This window comes from Melanotaenia boesemani, chromosome 6 (genome assembly GCF_017639745.1).
Source record: "Melanotaenia boesemani isolate fMelBoe1 chromosome 6, fMelBoe1.pri, whole genome shotgun sequence".
Taxonomy (NCBI): domain Eukaryota; kingdom Metazoa; phylum Chordata; class Actinopteri; order Atheriniformes; family Melanotaeniidae; genus Melanotaenia; species Melanotaenia boesemani.
The window spans coordinates 38,953,892-38,977,466 of record NC_055687.1 but is presented as its reverse complement, the minus strand read 5'-3'; the positions used below and the strand labels follow the sequence as shown (position 1 = coordinate 38,977,466).

General features: G+C 42.3%; 1 protein-coding gene across 1 annotated transcript; it reads left to right on the top strand.

Moving 5' to 3' along the window:
• The first annotated feature begins 4,059 nt into the window (after positions 1-4,059).
• calhm5.1 (calcium homeostasis modulator family member 5, tandem duplicate 1) lies at positions 4,060-23,111 on the top strand. The gene is made up of 2 exons (XM_041988191.1): positions 4,060-4,759; positions 21,965-23,111. Exons 1-2 carry the CDS (start codon positions 4,217-4,219, stop codon positions 22,352-22,354), a joined length of 933 nt encoding a protein of 310 aa, XP_041844125.1. The 5' UTR covers positions 4,060-4,216; the 3' UTR covers positions 22,355-23,111.
• The last annotated feature ends 464 nt before the right edge of the window (positions 23,112-23,575 follow it).

The following is a 23,575-nucleotide window of genomic DNA, read 5'->3' as shown; positions in this document are numbered from 1 at the left end:
GCTGTAAACACCGTGATGACGTTAAACTGGGACCAAACCCGCTATAAACACCGTGATGACGTTAAACTGGGACCAAACCCGCTGTTTAACACCGTGATGTCGTTAAACTGGGACCAAACCCGCTGTACACGACGTGATGACGTTAACCTGGGACCAAACCCGCTATAAACAACGTGATGACGTTAAACTGGGACCAAACCCACTGTAAACACCGTGATGACGTTAAACTGGGACCAAACCCGCTGTAAACACCGTGATGACGTTAATCTGGGACCAAACCCGCTGTAAACAACGTGATGACGATAAACTGGGACCAAACCCACTGTAAACACCGTGATGACGTTAAAGTGGGACCAAACCCGCTATAAACACCGTGATGACGTTAAACTGGGACCAAACCCGCTGTTTAACACCGTGATGACGTTAAACTGGGACCAGACCCGCTGTAAACAACGTGATAACGTTGAACTGGGACCAGACCCGCTGTAAACAACGTGATGACGTTAAACTGGGACCAGACCCGCTGTAAACATCGTGATGACATTAATCTGGGACCAGACCCGCTGTAAACGACGTGAGGACGTTAAACTGGGACCAAACCCGCTGTAAACGACGTGATGACGTTAATCTGGGACCAAACCCGCTGTAAACGACGTGATGACGTTAAACTGGGACCAAACCCGCTGTAAACAACGTGATGACGTTAATCTGGGACCAGACCCGCTGTAAACGACGTGATGACGTTAAACTGGGACCAAACCCGCTGTAAACAACGTGATGACGTTAACCTGGGACCAGACCCGCTGTAAACACCGTGATGACGTTAAACTGGGACCAAACCCGCTGTAAACACCGTGATGACGTTAACCTGGGACGAAACCCGCTGTAAACACCATGATGACGTTAAACTGGGACCAAACCCGCTATAAACACCGTGATGACGTTAAACTGGGACCAAACCCGCTGTTTAACACCGTGATGACGTTAAACTGGGACCAGACCCGCTGTAAACAACGTGATAACGTTGAACTGGGACCAGACCCGCTGTAAACAACGTGATGACGTTAAACTGGGACCAGACCTGCTGTAAACACCGTGATGACGTTAAACTTGGACCAGAGCCGCTGTAAACGACGTGATGACGTTAAACTGGGACCAAACCCGCTGTAAACAACGTCATGACGTTAAACTGGGACCAGACCCGCTGTAAACATCGTGATGACATTAAACTGGGACCAGACCCGCTGTAAACAACGTGATGACGTTAAAGTGGGACCAAACCCGCTGTAAACGACATGATGACGTTAAACTGGGACCAAACCCGCTGTAAACGACGTGATGACGTTAAACTGGGACCAAACCCGCTGTAAACAACGTGATGACGTTAATCTGGGACCAGACCCGCTGTAAACGACGTGATGACTTTAAAGTGGGACCAAACCCGCTGTAAACGACGTGATGACGTTAAACTGGGACCAAACCCGCTATAAACAACGTGATGACGTTAAACTGGGACCAAACCCGCTGTAAACGACGTGATGACGTTAAAGTGGGACCAAACCCACTGTAAACACCGTGATGACGTTAAACTGGGACCAAACCCGCTATAAACACCGTGATGACGTTAAACTGGGACCAAACCCGCTGTTTAACACCGTGATGACGTTAAACTGGGACCAGACCCGCTGTAAACAACGTGATAACGTTGAACTGGGACCAGACCCGCTGTAAACAACGTGATGACGTTAAACTGGGACCAGACCCGCTGTAAACATCGTGATGACATTAATCTGGGTCCAGACCCGCTGTAAACGACGTGAGGACGTTAAACTGGGACCAAACCCGCTGTAAACGACGTGATGACGTTAATCTGGGACCAAACCCGCTGTAAACGACGTGATGACGTTAAACTGGGACCAAACCCGCTGTAAACAACGTGATGACGTTAATCTGGGACCAGACCCGCTGTAAACGACGTGATGACGTTAAACTGGGACCAAACCCGCTGTAAACAACGTGATGACGTTAACCTGGGACCAGACCCGCTGTAAACACCGTGATGACGTTAAACTGGGACCAAACCCGCTGTAAACACCGTGATGACGTTAACCTGGGACGAAACCCGCTGTAAACACCATGATGATGTTAAACTGGAACCAAACCCGCTGTAAACGACGTGATGACGTTAAACTGGGACCAAACCTATTTATTAAACCTGCAAATTTTTATATAAAGTCCTTGAATATTGAGTTTTTTTAACTCAGTTTTAAAAATAATATTTTCTGTTCTTATCTTGCAGTTTTTTTCAGCTCTTTATATAAAAGAATATTAAGATGTTTCTGATGCACTATTGCAGGGTCACCACCGTCGCGTCACTGCAGTGTCGTGGCAGCTGTTCACAAACTGGTCATAGATCAGTCTGACACAGTGATGAGGAGAGATATTTCAGGTTCACAAACAGCAACGATGCACAGTCATTTTTTTTTCTAATTTATTTTAATAAAATGGTACTAACTGGTTGTTTTACCGGGTTTCCCTGTCTGTGCTCCATGTTTAATATTTTTTAAAGATATTTTTTGAAGGGCAGTTTTGTTTGTAGAACAGAGACTTTATTTTCTATCATTCCTAATGTTTTTGGTTGTGTTTGCTTTACATTCATTGTTAATGAGGTTGAGAGTCCGTTCAATTTATTGTTTTTGTTTTGTTTAAAATTTCTTCTAGTTCCAGTGTAAAATGTTCTTTAGAAATGAAAGTTTATTGATCTTTGAAAAGGTGTATTTGCATTAATATGGCATTGTCATTATATTATTTGAAAATGGTTTCAAGATGACATTATCGCTTTGTGCAATATCATAGCTTATTGCAATAATTTCAGAGAAAATTTATCGCACATCAAAATTTATTATCGCGACAGGCCTACCTGAGACTTAAGGTCAAAGACTTGACACTTGACTTTGACTTGAATAATTTGTGAACGTCTCTGTCCTGATGTGACAGCAGGTGGTCTGAACAGACCACACATGATCATTTCAATGTAAAACTGCTGAAATAAATTCACTTGATCTTTTTTTTATTATTGAAGTCACTCAAACACTCGTTTGTTTCAGTTTCTTTGTTTTTCACCAGAACACATCACTTCCAACTAAACAACCAACAACGGTAAAGCACACAAAAGCAACCTACCTACCTACCCAACCACTAATCCAGAACCACTAATTCAGAACCAGAACTATGGTGCACCTGCTTGACTCCACAGGATGCAGAGCAGTCTGTGTGTGATGTAAACAGACCTAACATGAAGTCTGGTCTTCTTTCTGAGATCATGAAGGTTAACCACTTCCTGAGCTTTGCTACCAGGTTTTCTTTTCAGAGAGGTGCACATCATGCATGAGGGCAAGAGATGGAAACATATCTGCTGTAGGGGAGGGTGTGAATGTGTGGTTACGTGAGGTGGAAATTGGAGTAGGTGAAGGGTGAGGGAGGGGGGTCGATGGCGGGGGGGCTCCTGGAGCCTTCTTTCTGTGGTGTTTTTGTCTCCTCTTTCTTCTTCTTTCCCTTTTGCTTTTTTTGCTGTCTTCCTTCTTTTTCTGTCCCCTCTGGTCAGGTCCAGCAAGATTACATAGATTCCATAATTTAAGGTAAATAAATGAATCAGATTATCAAGAGGAGCCTTATACCCATAAACCTCCCCTTGGCAAAGCAAATTTGTTCAGCACAACACAGCAACCAGACCATCAATCTGCTGCTATGATGCAGAACAGGACAGGTTAAAAAAATGGAAACATATCTGCTGTTTTCCTCTAAGAGCTAAGTGCATGAGGATGAAGTTAGATAATGGTCTGTTCCGCTTGTAAAGAGGAACCGCAGATTGCTCATTCCTGTGGGACTGGAAAAGAGGATCTGAGGATCTGCTAGACTGGTTTGTTCAGCATGTCCTGTCATGTCTGACAGACAGAGGCGTGTTGGTATGACGACAAACAGAAACAAACATCAGACAGATGATCTCTACAGGCTGAGCTGAAAGTTTTTCTCTTCTCTTTCTCTCGTTTTAGTGACAGGCGGAGAAATGAAAGCAGGAAGTAGCGCATGATTGGCTGAAGGAGGAGCCAGAGGACAAACATCCACAGGGAGGAGCTGAGATAAGTTTGCTGGAACTAACAGCTGACAGGGAATCACTGCAGACTCTTCTCCTGTCTTTGTGCTCCAGACCAACGCCATGGACAACGCCCAGACTGTTTTGCAGTTTTTCATGAACCAGAAAGCCACCATCGGTTACAGCTTCATGGCACTGCTGACCATAGGAGGGGAGAGGATCTTCTCCATGGTCTCCTTTCAGTGTCCATGCAACCACAATCAGAACTTTGCTTATGGGCTGACCTTCCTGCTGGGTCCAGCTGCAGTTCTCCTGGTCCTGAGCCTGTTCCTGAGCCCCAGGCTGTGGAGGCTGTACACCGGCTGCTGCCTGGATCCCATGAAGCTTTGTCCTCGTGGGAACTGCTGCGGGTGCTTCAGGGTGTTGCTCAGCATCTTTACTGGGGCCTGTGTGGCCCCTGTGATGTGGCTCTCCGTGGCCCTGCTCAATGGAACCTTTTACGAGTGTGCCATCAGTGGTGTGGACGACAACCTGGTGGTGGATTTGTTCTGTAGAAACAATACCGTGAAGTGTCGGGAAGAGCTGGCCCGAGTTCCCTGTCAGCGATCCGGACTGTCCAAAGACCAGCAGATGGACCTACTGCAGATGTTCAGAGCTCAGTCACAAGTAAGAAAACACACCACGTACCCTTACTCACATAAAATCCAAGCAGCTTGGTAGACTAGTTCTGTGTTAGTTAGTGAAGCCGGTTCTGGTCCATGTTCTGTGGTGAAGTGTAGCCGGTTCTAGTCCAGGCCCTGTGGTTTAGGGAGGTCTGTTCTGGTCCATGTTCTGTGGTTTAGGGAGGTCAGTTCTGGTCGAGGCCCTGTGGTTTAGGGAGGGCTGTTCTGGTCCATGTTCTGTGGTTTAGGGAGGTCAGTTCTGGTCCAGGCCCTGTGGTTTAGGGAGGTCTGTTCTGGTCCATGTTCTGTGGTTTGAGGAGGTCAGTTCTGGTCCATGTCCTGTGGTTTAATGAAGCCGGTTCTGGTCCAGGCCCTGTGGTTTAGTGAAGCCGGTTCTGGTCCATGTTCTGTGGTTTAGGGAGGTCAGTTCTGGTCCAGGCCCTGTGGTTTAGGCAGGTCTGTTCTGGCCCATGTCCTGTGGTTTAATGAAGCCGGTTCTGGTCCAGGCCCTGTGGTTTAGTGAAGCCGGTTCTGGTCCATGTTCCGTGGTTTGGTGAGGTTAATTCTGGTCTAGGCCCCTTTGGTTTAATGAAGTTGGTTCTGGTCCATGTTGTGTGGTCAAATGAAGCGAGTTCCAGTTTAGGCCTTGTGGTTTAGTGAGGTCGGTTCTGGTCCATGTTCTGTGGTTTAGTGAGATCGGTTCTGGTCCATGTTCTGTGGTTTAGTGAAGCCGGTTCTGGTCTATGGTCTGTGGTTTAGTGAAGCGGATTCTGGTCCATGTTCTGTGGTTTAGTGAAGCCGGTTCTGGTCCATGCTCTGTGGTTTAGTGAAGCTGATTCTGGTCCAGGTCATGTGGTTAAGTAAGGTTGGTTCTGGTCCAGGCCCTGTGGTTTAGGGAGGTCAGGTCTGGTCCATGTTCTGAGTTTTAGTGAGGTCAGTTTTGGTCCACGTTCTGTGGTTTAGGGAGGTCGGTTCTGGTCCATGTTCTGTGGTTTACTGAATCTGGTTCTTTTCTAGGCCCTGTGGTTTAGTGAAGCCGGTTCTGGTCCATGTTCTGTGGTTTAGGGAGGTCGGTTCTGGTCCATGTTCTGTGGTTTACTGAAGCCGGTTCTTTTCCAGGCCCTGTGGTTTAGTGAAGCTGGTTCTGGTCCAGGCCCTGTGGTTTAGGGAGGTCAGTTTTGGTCCACGTTCTGTGGTTTAGGGAAGTCGGTTCTGGTCCATGTTCTGTGGTTTACTGAAGCCGGTTCTTTTCCAGGCCCTGTGGTTTAGTGAAGCCGGTTCTGGTCCAGGCCCTGTTGTTTAGGGAGGTCAGTTTTGGTCCACGTTCTGTGGTTTAGGGAGGTCGGTTCTGGTCCATGTTCTGTGGTTTACTGAAGCCGGTTCTTTTCCAGGCCCTGTGGTTTAGTGAAGCCGGTTCTGGTCCAGGCCCTGTGGTTTAGTGAAGCTGGTTCTGGTCCATGTTCTGTGGTTTAGGGACGTCGGTTCTGGTCCATGTTCTGTGGCTTAGGGAGGTCAGTTCTGGTCCATGTTCTGTGGTTTACTGAAGCCGGTTCTTTTCCATGCCCTTTGGTTTAGTGAAGCCGGTTCTGGTCCAGGCCCTGTGGTTTAGTGAAGCTGGTTCTGGTCCATGTTCTGTGGTTTAGGGACGTCGGTTCTGGTCCATGTTCTGTGGCTTAGGGAGGTCAGTTCTGGTCCATGTTCAGTGGTTTACTGAAGCCGGTTCTTTTCCAGGCCCTTTGGTTTAGTGAAGCCGGTTCTGGTCCATGTTCTGTGGTTTAGTGAGACCATTTCTCATCTAGGTCCTGTGGTTTAGCAAAAATGGTTCTGGTACATGTTCTGTTGTTTAATGAGGTTGATTATGGTCCATGTTCAGTGGTTTAGTGAGGTTAGTTCAGGTCTAAGGGATAGAAGATGACGGAAAATTGTACTAAGAAGGATGGGTTTTTTAGGGCAGACGATGAGGTAGAACTTCTGCTACGCGTTACCATCATCTACAAGATGGACAAAGCGGGGAGAGTGCTCCATGGGAGAGAGTGTTCACTCTAGGAGACTGTTCAGTGAGGGAGTGTGTTTACTGGGCAAGAGTAATCACTAGGAGAGTATTTCCTGTAGGAGAGTGTTCACTAGGAGAGTGTTTACTGTGGGAGAGTGTGAGATGTGCAGTAAGAAATATCAGCCACATTGCTGACAGCTGTTTTTATTCTGAATCTATTTGTTGAACCTGAAAAAAAGATTTTCGTAATCAACAAGTTATGCCGACAGAGACTGTGAGAGCAGGGGCATTGCTACACACAGGGCTCCACAGGGGCCCAGGCCCCCCATTACTTTGATTTTTTTTTCTTTATAAAGACCTGCTTTGTTTATAAAATGAGTAGCATAATGTTTAATCTGCTTCCCTTTGCTAAGCCGTCTGTTACTGCTGCTTCCAAACCACTGCAGCTGTAAATGGAACAATAAAAATAAATAAATAAATAAATAATAATAATAATAATAATAATATGATTCTAATAGACTTTCTAAAAAAAATCCTCTTTTTTTGTGTGTTGTCAAACAAAAGTGAAACATAAAAATAGAGAATTTATAATCTTATCAAATGTAGGAATTCCTATGGATTTATGTTATAAAAAACTTCCAAGTGAATATCAGATTACTGTGGTAAACGCAGTCAGCTAATGTTATTTTGACGTCACACGAATTTGGAGGTTTGTTTTAAACATCCAGCATAATAAAATTCATATAATCAGACTTAAGTCACATTTATTTATATTTACAGAAAGACATTAATATAAGTGATTCTTGGAAATGTGCAAATATGTTAAAAAAATGATGTTGAAATTTATTCTCCAGTAAAATGTTGCTGAGTTATGTTTTGTATTGAAACTGCTGTCTGCCTGGGAACTGCCTTACTGGGAACTGTGTGCTGGTTCAAACAAAATGATCTCAATAACACTGACATTAACTTTTATTCTATTGTATGTTCTGCTTTTAGCAGGTTCAGATAATCTTATCTTATTTTCAACATGCTGTATTCATTTTCATAAGTTCTCACCACCATTAGCTGATAATTAAGGCTCCCCAAAAAAGGCCAAAAGCCAGTCCAGCAAGGCACACAGATCTAGAGAAATTACTATTATTGTGAAATTCCCTCTGTGTTGTCTTATTATTCCTTCTTTTTTGTAGTTGAGTTGGTTCTTGTTTTATTTTGAAGTTTCTGTTGGTACTTTGAAGACCTATTTATTTTTTTTCCAAACTTTGTTTATTTGGTTTTTTAATATGGAAATTGTACAATGTCACAATACCATGTTACAAAAATAAAAACCTTGTACAATCTCTAACAGTTATATATAAAAAAAAAAAAAAAAAACACATACAACAACCTCCAACCATGTGAAAAAGATTATAGTATAATACAGTCTCAAAAAGAGAAAGGGATTCAATCCTGTGCCCAGAAGAGTGTCAGCGATATACACAAAAGTATTCACAATGTATCAAGCAGCCAGAGAAATATAAAAAAAAGAAGAGAAAGAAAGCAGAGAGGACCTCCAGAAGAGTTACCCTGAGAAGCTAGTTTGGGGCAGAGGGGAAGTCAATTTGTGCAATTAACTGGAACAGTGGATTCCATATATGCCAAAATTTATCCGATGAGCCATAGAGTGACATCCTAATCTTTTCAAGTTTAAGAAAATATACAACCTCCCTGAGCCAATGTGTGAAGGAGGGAGACTGAGGTGATTTCCACTTCAACAAAATTACCCTTCTTGCAAGAAGGGTCATAAAGGCCAGAGAGTGACTTTGAGAAGGAGACAGGGAAGGTGGCCCTGGAAAAACCCCAAATAGAGCAGACCAGGGATTGGGCTCAAGTCTCCTACCAAACATTTTTGAAATAATAGAAAACACCTCAGTCCAATAACTTAACAGTCCTGGACAATGCCAAAACATGTGAATAAGGTTTGCTGGAGACTGTTGGCATCGGTCACATGCTGAAGAGACACCGTCATATATCCTGGATAAACGAGCTTTGATATAATAAACACGATGTACAAGTTTACATTGTATAAGACAGTGCCTCGCACATATAGAGGACTTATAGAATAGAATAGAATAGAATAGAAGTACTTTATTCATCCCAAGCTGGGAAATTTAGGTGTTGCAGCGGTACAGTCATTTAGCAGTTGTGCTTCTTAAGGTAGCAAAAAAAAAAATGAAAAACAGTATAAAAATTTCAATATTTACAAGACTTATACAATTAGGTATTTAGCTATACACAGTAAGAGTGTACCCAGCTTAATATTCGTGACCACAGCTCATCAGGTACAACCTCACCCAAATCCTCCTCCCAGAGAGCTTTGATTGTGCTCAGAGTGTCCAACCGTATAGACATCATCTGATCATAAATAGCGGAGATGGACCCTTTTAAGTTGGAGATGGGCGAGAGCAAGGAGTCTAAGGTAGAGTCCTCTGGCAGGTTTGGGAAAGTGGGAAAGTTGCTACTTACAAAACTGCGAACTTGTAAGTACCTGAAAAAGTGTTGCTTTGGAAGGGCAAACTTAACTGAGAGTTGTTGGAAGGTGGCAAAAATATTTTCAATAAAAAGGTCTTTAAATGTCTGAATACCCAGGCTTGACCATATCAAAAAAGATCCATCAGTGAGAGAGGGAGGAAAGGTGTGATTAGCTGCCAAGGGAGCGTTAGGAGAAAGGAGTTGTAATCCAAAATAGCACCTAAATTGGTTCCAAATTTTAAGGGATGTTCTAACAATGCAGTTCTTAGTATATGGTGTGGTTGAACTTTGAATAGGTGAATATAATAAAGCTGTGAGAGACACAGGCCTTGTGGACTTTCTCTCCATGACCAGCCAGTCTGGGGAAGAGGGTGTTCCCGATTGAAGCCAGTATTTAAAAATTCTAATATTGGAGGCCCAGTAATAATATCTAAGATTTGGTAAGGCCATCCCTCCCAGTGATTTAGGTCTTTGTAAGTAATTCCTAGATAACCTTGGAACCTTTTTATCCCAAAGAAAATCTGAAATAAGAGTATCCACCTGACGGAAGAAAGAGCTGGGCAAGAAAAGTGGGACAGATTGGAATAAATACAAAAAGCGAGGGAGAACATTCATCTTGACACAATTAATGCGCGCTACTAAGGATAACTTAAGCAGTGACCAGCGTTCAAAATCCTCTTTCACTTTTAACAATAAAGAAGAAAAGTTAGCTTTAAATAGATCCTCCGGTTTATGTGGAACTTGGATTCCAAGATGTATAAAACTGCCATGCGCTATTTTAAAAGGTAGACCATGCAGGGGGGGAGCTGTGGGATTAATGGGGAACAACTCACTTTTGCTTAAATTAAGCTTATACCCCGACAACCGGCCGAAGTCTGAAAGCAGGCGCAAAGCCGCCAGGACAGATGTGTTTAGATCAGAGACGTACAAAAGTACATCGTCGGCATACAGAGAAACCTTTGCCTCTAGACCCTGTCTATGTATGCCTATAATAGATGGATTAGAACGGATCGCAACAGCCAGTGGCTCAATAGCTAAAGCAAATAAAAGGGGACTTAGCGGGCATCCTTGTCTTGTTGAGCGATGGAGGCAGAAGTAGTCTGAGCAAGTATTGTTGGTCCTCACCGAGGCCTGTGGATTAGAGTAGAGCAATTTAATCCAAGTTAAAAAAGTATCACTAAAGCCAAACTTTTTAATTGTGTAAAACAGGTAGGACCACTCTACTCGGTCAAAAGCCTTTTCGGCATCTAAGGATATTAAGGCTTCCTGTGTATTGTGTGAGGAGTTATTATAAATAATGTTGAACAGTCTTCTAAGATTAGAGAAGGAGTGTCTATTTTTTATAAACCCAGTTTGGTCCGAATTAATTATATTAGGCAGGACAGACTCAAGACGCAAAGCTAGAAGTTTAGACAACAGTTTAAAGTCTACATTCAAAAGACTTATAGGGCGGTATGATGAACAACAGAGGGGGTCTTTCCCTTTTTTTAAAAGAAGTGAAATTGTGGCTTGATTAAGTGTTTGAGGTAATACTCCCAAGGTAAACGATTCATTATACATATCTAATAGTAATGGTGCAAGTCTGTCTTTAAATTTTTTATAAAATTCTGATGGGTACCCATCAGGGCCTGGACATTTTCCACTCTGAAGGCTCAGAATAGCTGAATTGAGCTCCAGTAAAGTAATAGGTCGTCCCAAACTGGCAGAAATTTCCTGGTCAATAGTGGGAATAGTTAAGTTGGCAAAGAATGTGTCAAAATCATTGTCTGAGGGTGTGAATTCGGACTAATAAAGTGACTTATAGAATTCTTTAAACACCTGATTAATTTGAGAGGGATCTGTTGTTACACCTTGATCAGTTTGCGTCTTGGATATTTGGCGAGAAACGGATACCTGTTGAATTTGGTGTGCCAGCAATTTACTGGCCTTATCACCATGTTCAAAAAACTGGGAGCCAGACTGTAGCATGAGTTCTGTAGCGCGATGGGTCATGAGAGTATCAAATTCTGCTTGTAGTGAGAGTCGCTCTTTATATATATTTGGGGAGACCGAAATTGCATACATATTATCAAGTTGAGAAATTTGCCGTCTTAAATTCTGTAGTTTTTCTTGCCTTAGTTTGTTTTCATAGTAAATGTATGAAATGATTTCACCTCTAATGAAAGCCTTCAGTGACTCCCAAAGGAGGGAAGCAGACACCTCCGGGGTTCTATTGACACTCAAGAAAAAGTCAATCTGCTTTGAGATAAAGGTAACAAAACTATCACTAGAAAGTAGGCGTGTGTTTAGCTGCCAGAGTGGACGTTCAGGTAGTGAAGTACCCAATTTAATGTTCATTAAAAGCGGAGCATGATCAGAAAGAACAATTGCATCATACTTGCACAGGGACACAGCCGATAGTAATCTGTTATCAATTAAGAAAAGATCAATGCGGGTGAATGTGCGGTGTACCGGCGAAAAAAAAGAATATTCTCTTTTTGATGGGTAAACAAAATGCCACACATCTGACACTGAAAACTCCTCCATAAAGGACTGAATTATTTTGGCTGACCGTAAGGGTACAGCAGACTTTGGTGAAGATCGGTCCAATTTGGGGTCCAGCCAACAATTAAAATCTCCCCCTAATATTAAATGATGTGTTGACATATCTGGGAGGAGTGAAAGAAATCGTTTAAAAAAAGATTCATCATCACAGTTGGGGGCATACACATTAGCTAACGTAATGCGGAAACCTTGAATTGCACCAGTAACAATAACGTATCTGCCGTTTAGGTCAGAAATAACCTGATCAGAGACAAAAGGGACAGATTTATGCAGGAGAATGGCTGTACTTGTGGCCCTACCAGGAAAGGAGGAGTGATGAACTTGTCCCACCCAGCCCCTGCTAATTTCAGTCCTTTCTATGCAGGGAACAACAGAGGCAGTTTTACAAAAGCTTCGTAAAAATAATAAAATAATAATAATAATAGAAGAAAAAAAAAAAGAACCAACAAATGCAAAGAATTAACCAGGGTAGTAGCTAAAGTGCCTCACAAACCTATCAGTAATTTTAAGCCGAAATGAAGCAGTATGAATATAACCTCGGGAAAATAAAAGTACAGGCAACAGTAGTCCCTGTTTACGCAGCTACTAAATTAACCTAAACAGAGTCCGGAGCCACTACATTCTTGATACGTTTCTCCACAAAGTCTGAAGCAAGTGATGGGTCTTCAAATCTGTGGACTTGTCCACTAGGGAGAGTGACCCGCAGCACAGCAGGGTAAAAGAGACCAAACTTTACACCTGGGCAGGAGTGAAGTTCCTTTTTAACTTTGGCAAAGGCAGTACGTTTTTGGCCACTGTAGCAGTAAAATCTGGGAAAATGGAAATTCTCTTTCCTTGGTAAAGAAGAGGGGCGGATGCTGCAGCCTTACGCAGAATTTCGTTGCGTTGTTGAAACTGATTAACCCTCACAACAAACGGACGGGGAGGTTCTCCATCCTTCGGTTTGGGACGGAGTGTCTGGTGGGCTCGATCCAGTGCGGGCTTGTCATCCAGGCCTAATAATTCTCGTAGTAATGTGGCCACAAAATCCGTCGGGCGGGGTCCTTCGGATTCCTCTGGTACACCCACGAGACGTATGTTATTTAGTCTCGAGCGTCCCTCCAGGTCCTCACATTTTTTCGATAAAGAGTCCACCAGATCCGTCAGCGTTGCTATAGTGTCTTGTAAGTTAGTTAGCTTGTTGTCGTGGTCATTAGCAGAGCGCTTGAGGTCCGCAATAGTTTCCCCGTGAGATATTATCTTAACTTCCAGTGGCCCAAGAGCAGTTGTAATTTCTCTCGTGACTGCTTCTGACACAATTTCTTCAAACTTGTCAATGATGTCTGAGCGCATGTCGTCCATCATTACCTTCATCTGGATTAGTAGACGCTCGTTAGCATCGGGCTCCGGAGCGGCCTCAGGCTCAGGCGACAGACGTTGCTTGTTGCGGCCTACTTTGGTGGTATCTGTCTTCCCCCAGTTCGCCCTGCTTACAAAAAAAAACTCTCCCAGCAGACCAGTCACAGTCATAGTATAAACTTCACTTACTGTTAGCAATTTCGGATATAGCTTTATAAAATTGTGCAAAAAACACGTTTAAGCAGTCACATTCCGGCGGAGCTCCCGCAGACACGTCTCACATGATGAAAGTTCCCGGAAGTCCCCGAAGACCTATTTATATACATTTTTTAAATATTTTGTTAGTCCTGGGTGCTGTATTTTATTATTAAACCTGCACAAAATTAGTTAAAATGAGTCTTATGTCTTGCTGCCATGTTTGTGACAAAATTTTGGTTGGCTCCACCAAATCTAGCTCCAAGGATTAATGAAAAGTTGGCAGCCCTGCGATTTTGCTGCAGGAGTCCATAATACCTGATTTACTGAATGTAAGTAAACAGCTTCAAGTTCAAAATATGGAACCCGGCAAGAAAATTGATAATCTGGAGAATCATGTGTCAGATTTGGAGCAATATTCACAAATAAATGATGTAATCAAAGGACTAGTGATCCGACCCAGAAGCTGCATACAAGCAGTAAAAGGCAGAAACTCAGAAGATTCCAGTGAGCAAGAAGAGACATCTGAAGGGCAGGTAGCAGCCTTTCTGCAGAGTAAACATATTCCTCTAAATATAGAACATACTAAAGCCAAATAAGAAGAAATGTCCTGTACCTGCTGTCATCGTTTGTTTAGCTAATAGGAAACATAAAGTTGATTTACTCACACAAGGAAAGAAAGCAAAAGCTTCCAATATTTCCATCAGTGAACACCTCACAAAGGAAAATGCAGACATTGCAAGGAAAGCTAGGCTACGTATAGACCAGGGCAAGACCCTGTCAACCTGGATGGTCTACGGTTTTATTAAACCAAGAGGTGCAACAGAAAATGCAAAAAAGATATACATTAGGAACCCAGAACTAGAAAAATATGACAATTTGTAGAAATTTAGTGTTAGAGATGATGATGATGTAAGTCTACTACAATCAGTTTCCTTCATAATAAGCCACATGTCTGCCTCTAAGGATTGCTCACATTAATATTAATTGCAATCGAAACAAAATAAAGGATATTTCTGCCTTAGCAATCATAATCTTTAAGTCTTGGCTGTGTTTGAAACTCATTGGGACTTTTGATGGTGGTGAAATGTGCATTACTGGATAGAGGATATTAGAAGAGACAGAAATGCACATGGAGGGGGGAAAGCTTTAATATAAAAGATCATATATCTGTACTAATCAGAACAGGCTAAATAAGGTGTGACATTGAGGCACCATTCACATAATTTAAAACCTGTCTTAATCGGATGTTGTTGTAGACCGCCCTCTGCAAGCAGCTGTTATCTGGACCCTTCAACGGTTAACGGTAACACTCATTATATTATATACACATCCGCACTTTTCATGATTCACAGGAACACACACAGAACAGCACAAGCGCATATACATCCCTGTCAGATACAGATACACATGCACGTGGAGAAGCAGTGGGATGCACACACACACGCTTCAGTAATATGCATATAGCCTCATCTCCTTGAAAAGCCTGTTGCTTCTCAACTTCATAACCATCTTATCAAAAACAATATTTATGAGCAATTTCAATCCGGTTTCTGTTCCCTCCACAGTACCGAAACAGCACTCCTCAAAATCTCCAACAACCTTCTCATAGCTTCAGATTCAGGTTTATTATCCATTCTCCTCCTTCTTGACCTCACTGCAGCATTCGACACCATCTCTCACAGCATTCTCCTTGACAGACTATCATCCATCGGCATCACTCACACCCCGCTCGCCTGGTTCACTTCTTACCTTTCTGGCCGCACACAATTCATTCGAATAAAATCCCAACAATCAAACTCTTTCCTGTCTCTGCTGGTGTGCCCCAGGGCTCAGTCCTGGGACCCCTCCTCTTCATTATCTACATTCTTCCACTTGGTTACATCCTTCGCAGACACAATATTAATTTTCATTGTTACGCGGACGACACTCAGCTCTACCACTCTACCAAACCATCCTCTTCACTTCCACCAACCTCCCTCACCACCTGTTTACAAGAAATTCATTCTTGGTTTTCATCCAACTTCCTCAGACTCAACAGTTGTAAAACAGAAGTCCTCTTGGTAGGCACGCCCCCCACTCTCTCCAAATCTAACAGCTATCCAATTTCCATAAACAATTCAACTGTCCTTCCCTCCCCTCAGGTAAAGAGTCTGGGTGTCGTCCTCAACAGCACACTCTCTTTTCACTCCCACATTAACAGTATCACCCGGTCTGCATATTTTCACTTGAGAAACATTTCTTGTCTCCACCCCTCTCTCACCCCCCACACCACTGCCATCCTCGTCCACAGTCTTGTTACTTCCCGGATTGACTATTGCAACTCACTTCTCTTTGGTCTCCCCAATAAATCCCTCCAGAAACTGCATCATTACACGGACCCCTACTACTCACCACATCACCCCCATCTTACAACAACTTCACTGGCTCCCCGTAAAACAAAGAATTAACTATAAAATTCTCCTCATTACATTCAAAGCACTCCACAATCTGGCCAGAAACTTCAGCGTGTGTTCTTTGGGAAGCAGGAAAAGCAGTAATGAGAAGGAAAATAATTTCCTTTTCTTCTCATAAGAAAAAGAAGGAAACTTTGAGAATCTCAGAGTTAGAACTCAGAATTAAATCCTTAGAGGACCTTACCATGTCTCCCCAGAAGAACACATACTAAATGCTATAAGGAAAGCTAAACTTGAACTTAATGAAATAATAGATAAAAAGACGCAATTCTTGGTGCAAAGACTTTGTTTGGAGAATTTTGAGCATGGCAACAAATCTGGAAGGTTCCTGGCTAATCAGTTAAAAACAAACAAGGAGAAAACAACCATCTCCTCTGTCAGAGATCCAGAAGGAAACATCAGCCACGACCCTGACAAGATAAATAACACTTTCAAAGAATTCTATAAAACATTATATACATCACAACTAACTACAACAGATGACAATATTGATAAATTTCTTAGCAACATCAATCTTCCAAAATTAAAACATGAAAATAAAATGGTCTTGGATTCCCCTCTTTCAGTCAGTGAACTCCAAGAAGCTCTCCAGCATATGCCCAACAATAAAGCTCCAGGTCCAGATGGTCGAGGCCCAGATGGTCCTGGTCAGGGGCGTTTCCTGGACCTGGGAACATTGGGGGCTGAGCCCACACCCTCGTAAAGAACCAACACAGTAAAACCGCTTTTTATTTAAGTTTTCTTGAGCATTGTGTCACCTTGTTTAAAGCCAAATACTGTAATATGTGCTTCCATATGTATTATTTTCAATCTTAAACGTGACAATGTAAACAAGATCTCTAAAATCAGTATTAAACTTTTACTTTTCCAGACATCTGCTGTTTATCTCCACAACCTGCTCTTTAGTGCACATCTTCTGCAACAAAAGGATGAACGTGAACTGTTTTCAGTCACTTATAATTTTCAGAATAAAGACCATGCTGTAGTATTTACTAACTCTCTATCATCTCATCTCTTCCTTCTTTCCCTACAGGCTTCATCACTTGTTTTCCTTCCATCATTTCCCTTTTTTCCTTCTTTCACTTGCTGTTTTCCATCTTTACCATTACTACTTTTTCAGTAGTATAGCCGAGTTTAAACTAGTCTGATTTTTCCTCCCAGTCTCGAACATCCCTATCCTGGATCAACACACACATACAAGAACCACCAACCTCATTAATACATAAACACCCACACAAAGGTGAGACCATGGAAGACTGGTTTTGTATTACAAATATAAATGTAGTGCGAGCAACATAAAATGTAAAACACTCTTTAAAACTCTTTAACTATGACCAGCCAGTGACCTGGAGGTGAACAAAAACATCAGTAAATAAATTTATAAAAAAGCTGTTCTTTATTTATCTATATTTAAACTAAAACAGCATCTAGAAACCAAACATCCAACACTGGGAAAGCCGTTTGCATCCACTACAACACAAACGCATGCGCACACACACACACACACACACACACACCAGCGGGTAAACCAGCGAAATCCGTAGACTTCACTGGATTTAATGTGTAGAACAGAAAAGGGCAGGGCTAACGGTTTAGTACAGTTAGCTTAACCTTCGAAGTATCAAGTACTGTCACGAATGATCTGCCTAATGTTCATTTCATTTTAAGACATACAGGGTTTTAATTATTTGTGGTTTACCTGTTTCGTGTGTTGGCCAGAGTCTTGCTGCCCATTGGCAGCGACCACAACTGAAGAGTTTCTCTCATCTTTAATTAAAAACTGTCTGATGTCTATTTTTGACCGCTAACAATGGCCGCTCGAAATAACACCAGAGTTCAGATTAGGGATAAAACGCTGGGCTGTTAGCCAACATGGAGGATACCCGCTTCCATAAAATTCCTCTGTGATTGGTCATATTGTACCTGTGTTGCATTCACATAAGCCAGGAAATTACAAAACTACCATCTTCTTTAATGTCAAAAGGCGGCTGAGAGAATGTAAACTTATTCCTTCTGGGATGAAAAAACATTTGGAGCTTGATGTGAAATGTTCGGGGCTAGAGCCGGGAATGCCCAGGCCAGGCGATGCCCCTGGTCCAGGTCCAGATGGTCTAAGTCCAGATAGTTATCCAACAGAATTCTACAAAGACTTCTGGACAACGCTGGCACCCACCTTCTACAACATGATATTAGAAACAAGGGAAAAACAAAAAATACCTTCAAATATGAACCTAGCCAATATTACTCTACTATTAAAACCAGGTAAAGACCCGACACTTCCATCCAGTTACCGTCCAATTTCACTAATAAATGTAGATCTCAAAATAATTAGCAAAGCTTTGGCCAGAAGGATAGAAAAAATAACCCCTCTAATAATACATCCTGACCAAACAGGCTTTATTAAAGGTAGACATTCCTCTACTAACATGCGTAGATTAATTAACATCATAGATTATTCTATTCTACATGATCTGGAATCCACAGTCATTTCTTTAGACACAGAAAAAGCATTTGACCGAGTAAACTGGAAATTTTTATTTGCAACGTTAAACAAATTTGGGTTTGGGTCATCTTTCATAGATTGGATAAAAATATTATATAACAACCCAAATGCATGTGTGAAGACCAATGATCAAACTTCTCCAAGCTTCTGTTTGCAGAGAGGCACCAGACAGGGCTACCCGCTTTCTCCATCACTCTTTGCTATTTTTATTGAACCCCTAGCTGCTGCCATAAGACAAAATAAAGAGATTAAAGGAATCCATGCCAAAAATATAGAACACAAGATAAGTCTTTATGCTGATGACGTATTACTTTTCCTCCAGAACTCACCGACATCTCTCCCCCAGACAATCACACTTATTAACACATTCTCATCAATATCTGACTACTCTATTAACTGGTCTAAAACTATTATTATGCTCATCAACTGTGACCTACAGAACATACCCAATACTACAATACAGTCTGGAAACATTAGATATCTAGGCATAAACATTTCCCCCAGGTTATCAGAACTAACAAAGCTAAATTATGTCAAGCTACTTAAAGCAATAGAGGATGATCTCTCACGGTGGAGGCGCTTACCCATATCACTCATGGGGAGGGTTGCCACAGTTAAAATGATGGTTCTATCTAAAGTAAACTACCTGTTTTCAATGATACCCACTAAACCATCCTCCAGCTGGTTTAAGTCACTGGACTCACATATATCTAAATTTTTATGGAAAAATAAGCCTTCACGTATCAGTCTAAAAACTTTACAACAGACTAAAGATAGAGGCGGATTGGAGCTACCCAACTTTAATCATATTTTCTTAGCTAACAAGCTGCAGTATATCTCCAAATAGCTTAAACCTAGCAGTCTGGATGAATCATGGTTAGATGTAGAGCAAGCATTGTGTGAGGATCTGGTTATCTCTGAACTGCCATTCATCAACTCAACCATCAAAACACATAAGTGTTTTAAAAGCATCAATATCAGTTCCTCCTTAGTGGCTTGGTGGGAATTTCTAAAAATAACCAAATCCTCACTTTTTCCATGTAAGTTTACACCCCTCTGGAACAACCCTGACATCCTGCAAAACAAAAAGCTGATTAATTTTACTCAATGGAAAAATAAAGGAATAAAACAGTTAGAACATATAATAGAAAATGGAAACTTCTTGTCATTTAATGTTCTCACTTCACAATATGGAATCAGTAGCAAAACATTTTTAGAATATCACCAGCTTAAATCTATTATATGTAAAAATATACCATTAATCAATTAAACTTACAGCTACCTATTAGGGTGGCAGAATTCATGAATCTCAATGCCCCAAAGCTATTATCAAAAACATATAGACTATTATCCAAACTAGAAGACTCAATCTGTCTTCCAACTTCAAAATGGGAGGGTGACTTATCCGGTAACTTTAATAAATATAATTGGTCACAAATATGTTTAAACACCTTTAAAATGACTAAAAATTCAAATATGCAACTAATACAATTAAAAATTCTGCATAGAACTCATTATACAGGACAAAGGATGTTCAGGATGGGTCTGTCACAATCAAACATCTGCCCACACTGCAATGAAAACACACCTGATAACTATCTCCATGTCTTGTGGTCCTGCACACCTGTCCGCAGGTTCTGGCTTCAGGTATGTGTGGACATGTCAACATGGTTTAAATGTAATATTCCTACAATCCCCGCACTATGTCTACTAGGTGACTTGGGTGACATTAATATGGCAATTAACTCTGCACACATGATACGCACAGCATTATGCATCGCAAAGAAAACTATCGTTGTGAACTGGAAAAACAAAAATAATCTGTGTATTCAGCAGTTTAGGAATCTCTTAGTTGACCACATCAGTAGTGAGACAATGTCTGCCTCCTCAAAGAACCAGAATCTCATTCCCTCTGGACTTACATCCCCAGACCCCTCTTATTTCCCACTGTCTCTGTCTCTCTCACACTCACACACACACGCACACACACGCACACGTAGGGAGTTGGGAGGATTGGAGCCATGCAGGGTGGAGCAGAGGGGGCCATTCAGTGGTCTCCTTGGATGCACCCCGTGGCCACTCACCTCTCAGTTTTAATTGCACTTAGACACCAAAACACAAGAAACACAACACACAAACAACACCTGGGGGGCCCGGCTCCCGGCTCATTGCGGTCACTGCCCCTCAATTTTAATTGCAAACAACACACACTACATAAACAGTCAGGAGCAGGGAGGGAGAGGGTAATTGGGACCTCTCACACCCCTGTTCCCCCTGGGTGAGGCCGGGTGCAAGCGGGGGGAGGTGGTTGCCCCAGGGGCCGGGACCCAGATTGGCTGCACTAGTGGGTTGCTGGTTCTGTGGGTGTTATGTCAGGTGTGGGTGCTGGGTTGGGAGGGGGGCCCTTCGCTTGGGCTGCCCTGGGTGGCCGGTCCCTGGTGGGGCCGGTGGCTGCGGATCTTGGCCCACTGGGACCTGTGCCCCAAGACCATGGGGGGCTCTTGCTGGGGCTCTCCTCTGCTGCCCTTCGGGTGGGGCTGGAGTCGTCTTCGTGGTGGGGTAGCTTGGGTTGGTGCTCCGGGGCTGCTGCTGAGGGCCCGGGTCTCTGGGCTGCCCTGGTCTGCCTCTGACCTCCGTGGAGGCGTGGTCGCATTTGCATGATCTCACTCACCACTCTTCATCATTGATCACTCCTCTTCCTCATGCTCTGCATGCTGACACAGTCACTGAGTTGTCCAGTGGGTTTTTATACTAAGAGATAATTCTTTTTTTTTTTTTTTTCCTGTGAGTTAGTATCTGGTCGCTGTTATGTCTTTTTGATTTGGTTATTATTTAAAAACTCTTAATGACTGGCAGCTCTGTTTTTTCTGTGTGTGTGTTTCTGCTTTTGTAAAAGTTGTAGGAAATTTTCTGGTGTGTTCATGTACAGGTGTAACAGTTTGTTGTCTGGTGATGGTGTGGATTGAAGGGTCGTTTCCTTCTGTCTGTGATCTTTTTGTCTCCTTTCTTCTTTCCCTTTTGTTTCATTTTTCTATTTTCCATCTTTTTCTGTCCCCTCCGGTCAGGTCCAGCAAGATTACATAGATTCCGTGATTCAAAGTAAATAAATAAATAAATGAATCACATTATCAAGAGGAGCCTTACCCATAGGCCTCCCCTTGGCAGAGCAAATTTGTTCAGCACGATACAGCAACCAGATTATCATTTTGCTGCTATGATGCTGGACAGGACAAGTTAAAAAAAACAAAGAAACAAAAAATGTTGTTGACCTCTGAGACCCGTATGAAGTTGTTGACAAAATGTATAATATGGGACCTTTAATATAAGAGGTCACGTGCTCGGGCAGGAGGCTCTGGAACTGCTACAGCACAATCAGCTCACACAACTCATCAGATGTGCGCTCCAGAGTGGACCTTAAAGATGCTATTTTCCTACTTTTGTATTTTGAAAAGACTGGCAAAAATACAACTGAATGAATGTTTGAGCAGCATGGTTTGAATCTGCCCTCTCACCACAACTGTCATCTGCAACATTAGTGTCACTTACCTAACTCTGATGACCTCTGTAAACTTTATTAAGATCTTTAAAATGACCACAGCACAAACATCTGACAGCATTTCAAAGAATAAAGGACCACCTTGCTCAGCTTTTCTTCTCTGATTGAACCTGCAGATCCTGGGCTGGGCCATCATCATCACTGCTTCCATCTGTGGCCTCCTGGGCACCTGCTACAGACGCTGTCGCTCCAAGGTCAGCTACCTGCAGCTCACCTTCTGGAAACGCTACATGGAGAAGGAAAAGGAGCGCTTTGACACTTTCGCTGTGGACTATGCCACCAAGCTGGCCGAGAGGAATCTGAAGAGCTTCTTTGAGAACAAAGGACCAGATCCTTTCCCTCTGCCCAGCCACAAGGCATGGGAGGAGATCTCAGAGTACTACACCTTCTCCAGGAGTGAGCAGTGTTACAGCATCTTGCAACGCTTTGTGGAGAGGTCTGACAGGGACTTCAACCCAGAGAAGAGGCCAGTCCTGGACATGGAGCATGCTATAGAGATGACATAACCTCCTTCACAGCTGGTATTTACTCTGCCTGCATGACTTTCGGAGCTCAGGACCAAGCAGAAATCTAGCTTACCGAGCATTGTCTGCTGCAATGTGCTCCCAGTTATCACTGCCACATTTCCACATTTCAGCCCAACTTTAAACTGGATCTAGTCTGAGTCATTCTTCCTCTAGATGTGGTCAGAACTTTCTGCACAACTTAAAACAGAAGTAACATTAGAGTCCAGAAGTTTGAATAAATAAATTAATGCTCTGAAGTTGAATTGTCACATCTTCTTTAACATGGTTTTTATTCATTATTTCTGTTGAGGATGTTGTTAATCTGTAATTAATGTTTAGTAATTGTAATAATGAAATTAAATTATATAAAGAGACGTCATAGTTACTACAGAAGAGTCTGGTATTAGCTCATACGGATTCTGATGGATTAGTTTTTTGTTGCTGTTGTGGTCTCATGCTTTATATTTGTGTTTTCCCAGCCATCTTTGAAGGCATCTGGCTCCTCACTAGTTTTTTTTTTATTTACAAACTTTATTGACAGCTTAAACACAGTACAAAACATCCCAATAATAATCATACATGTCAACATATGGAAGTTTGCATGTCAGCAAATAAACCTAAAAGAAAAATGAAAGAAAAAGATGTGACCCTTATAACACGCTTTTCATCCAGTTTATTTTACTAAATTATTTCATTTAATTCTTTTTTTTCCATAAATGTAAGAGTTGAAAATAAAAACAGCTCTATGTGGAAAATGTAGAAATTTGTTCTGGTCTCATTTATTTTTGTGAATGAAAAACTTCCCAAACGTCAGTAAAACATTAACGACCAGATCTAAACACACATTATCTTTGTCCAAACGAAGTGGGGAAAGAAAAGATGAAAACACGTCATCATTCACAGAGGTTCCAGAAATTCTTTTCAGAAACGTGAGATGAGATCCGGATCTGTGACCAACAGACCAGGGCCGTTTCCACTCAGTATGCTTACAAGGTTCTTGTGTACTTGCTAGTATGGACTTGTCAGAAGTACAAACTTTAGAGGATGGAAGGACACAAGCTACTTGAAGACGTCAAAGACACTGCAAAAAAACAAACAACAAAACCAAAAAATTTGCTGAAAATAGTAAAAATGGAGCGAGCAAATCTCACAGCTGCTGCTGGCATGAAGACGCAGCGAGGATGAAGAGGGAGGAGTGGAAAGCCAAACCTGATTCAAACC

What these genes read in the sequence shown, in the direction of transcription:
- calhm5.1 (XM_041988191.1), top strand. Translation starts at nt 4,217, where the DNA reads ATGGACAACGCCCAGACTGTTTTGCAGTTTTTCATGAACCAGAAAGCC. An exon ending in TGTTCAGAGCTCAGTCACAA is followed by an intron (nt 4,760 to 21,964) that starts GTAAGAAAACAC and finishes TTGAACCTGCAG; the next exon opens with ATCCTGGGCTGGGCCATCAT.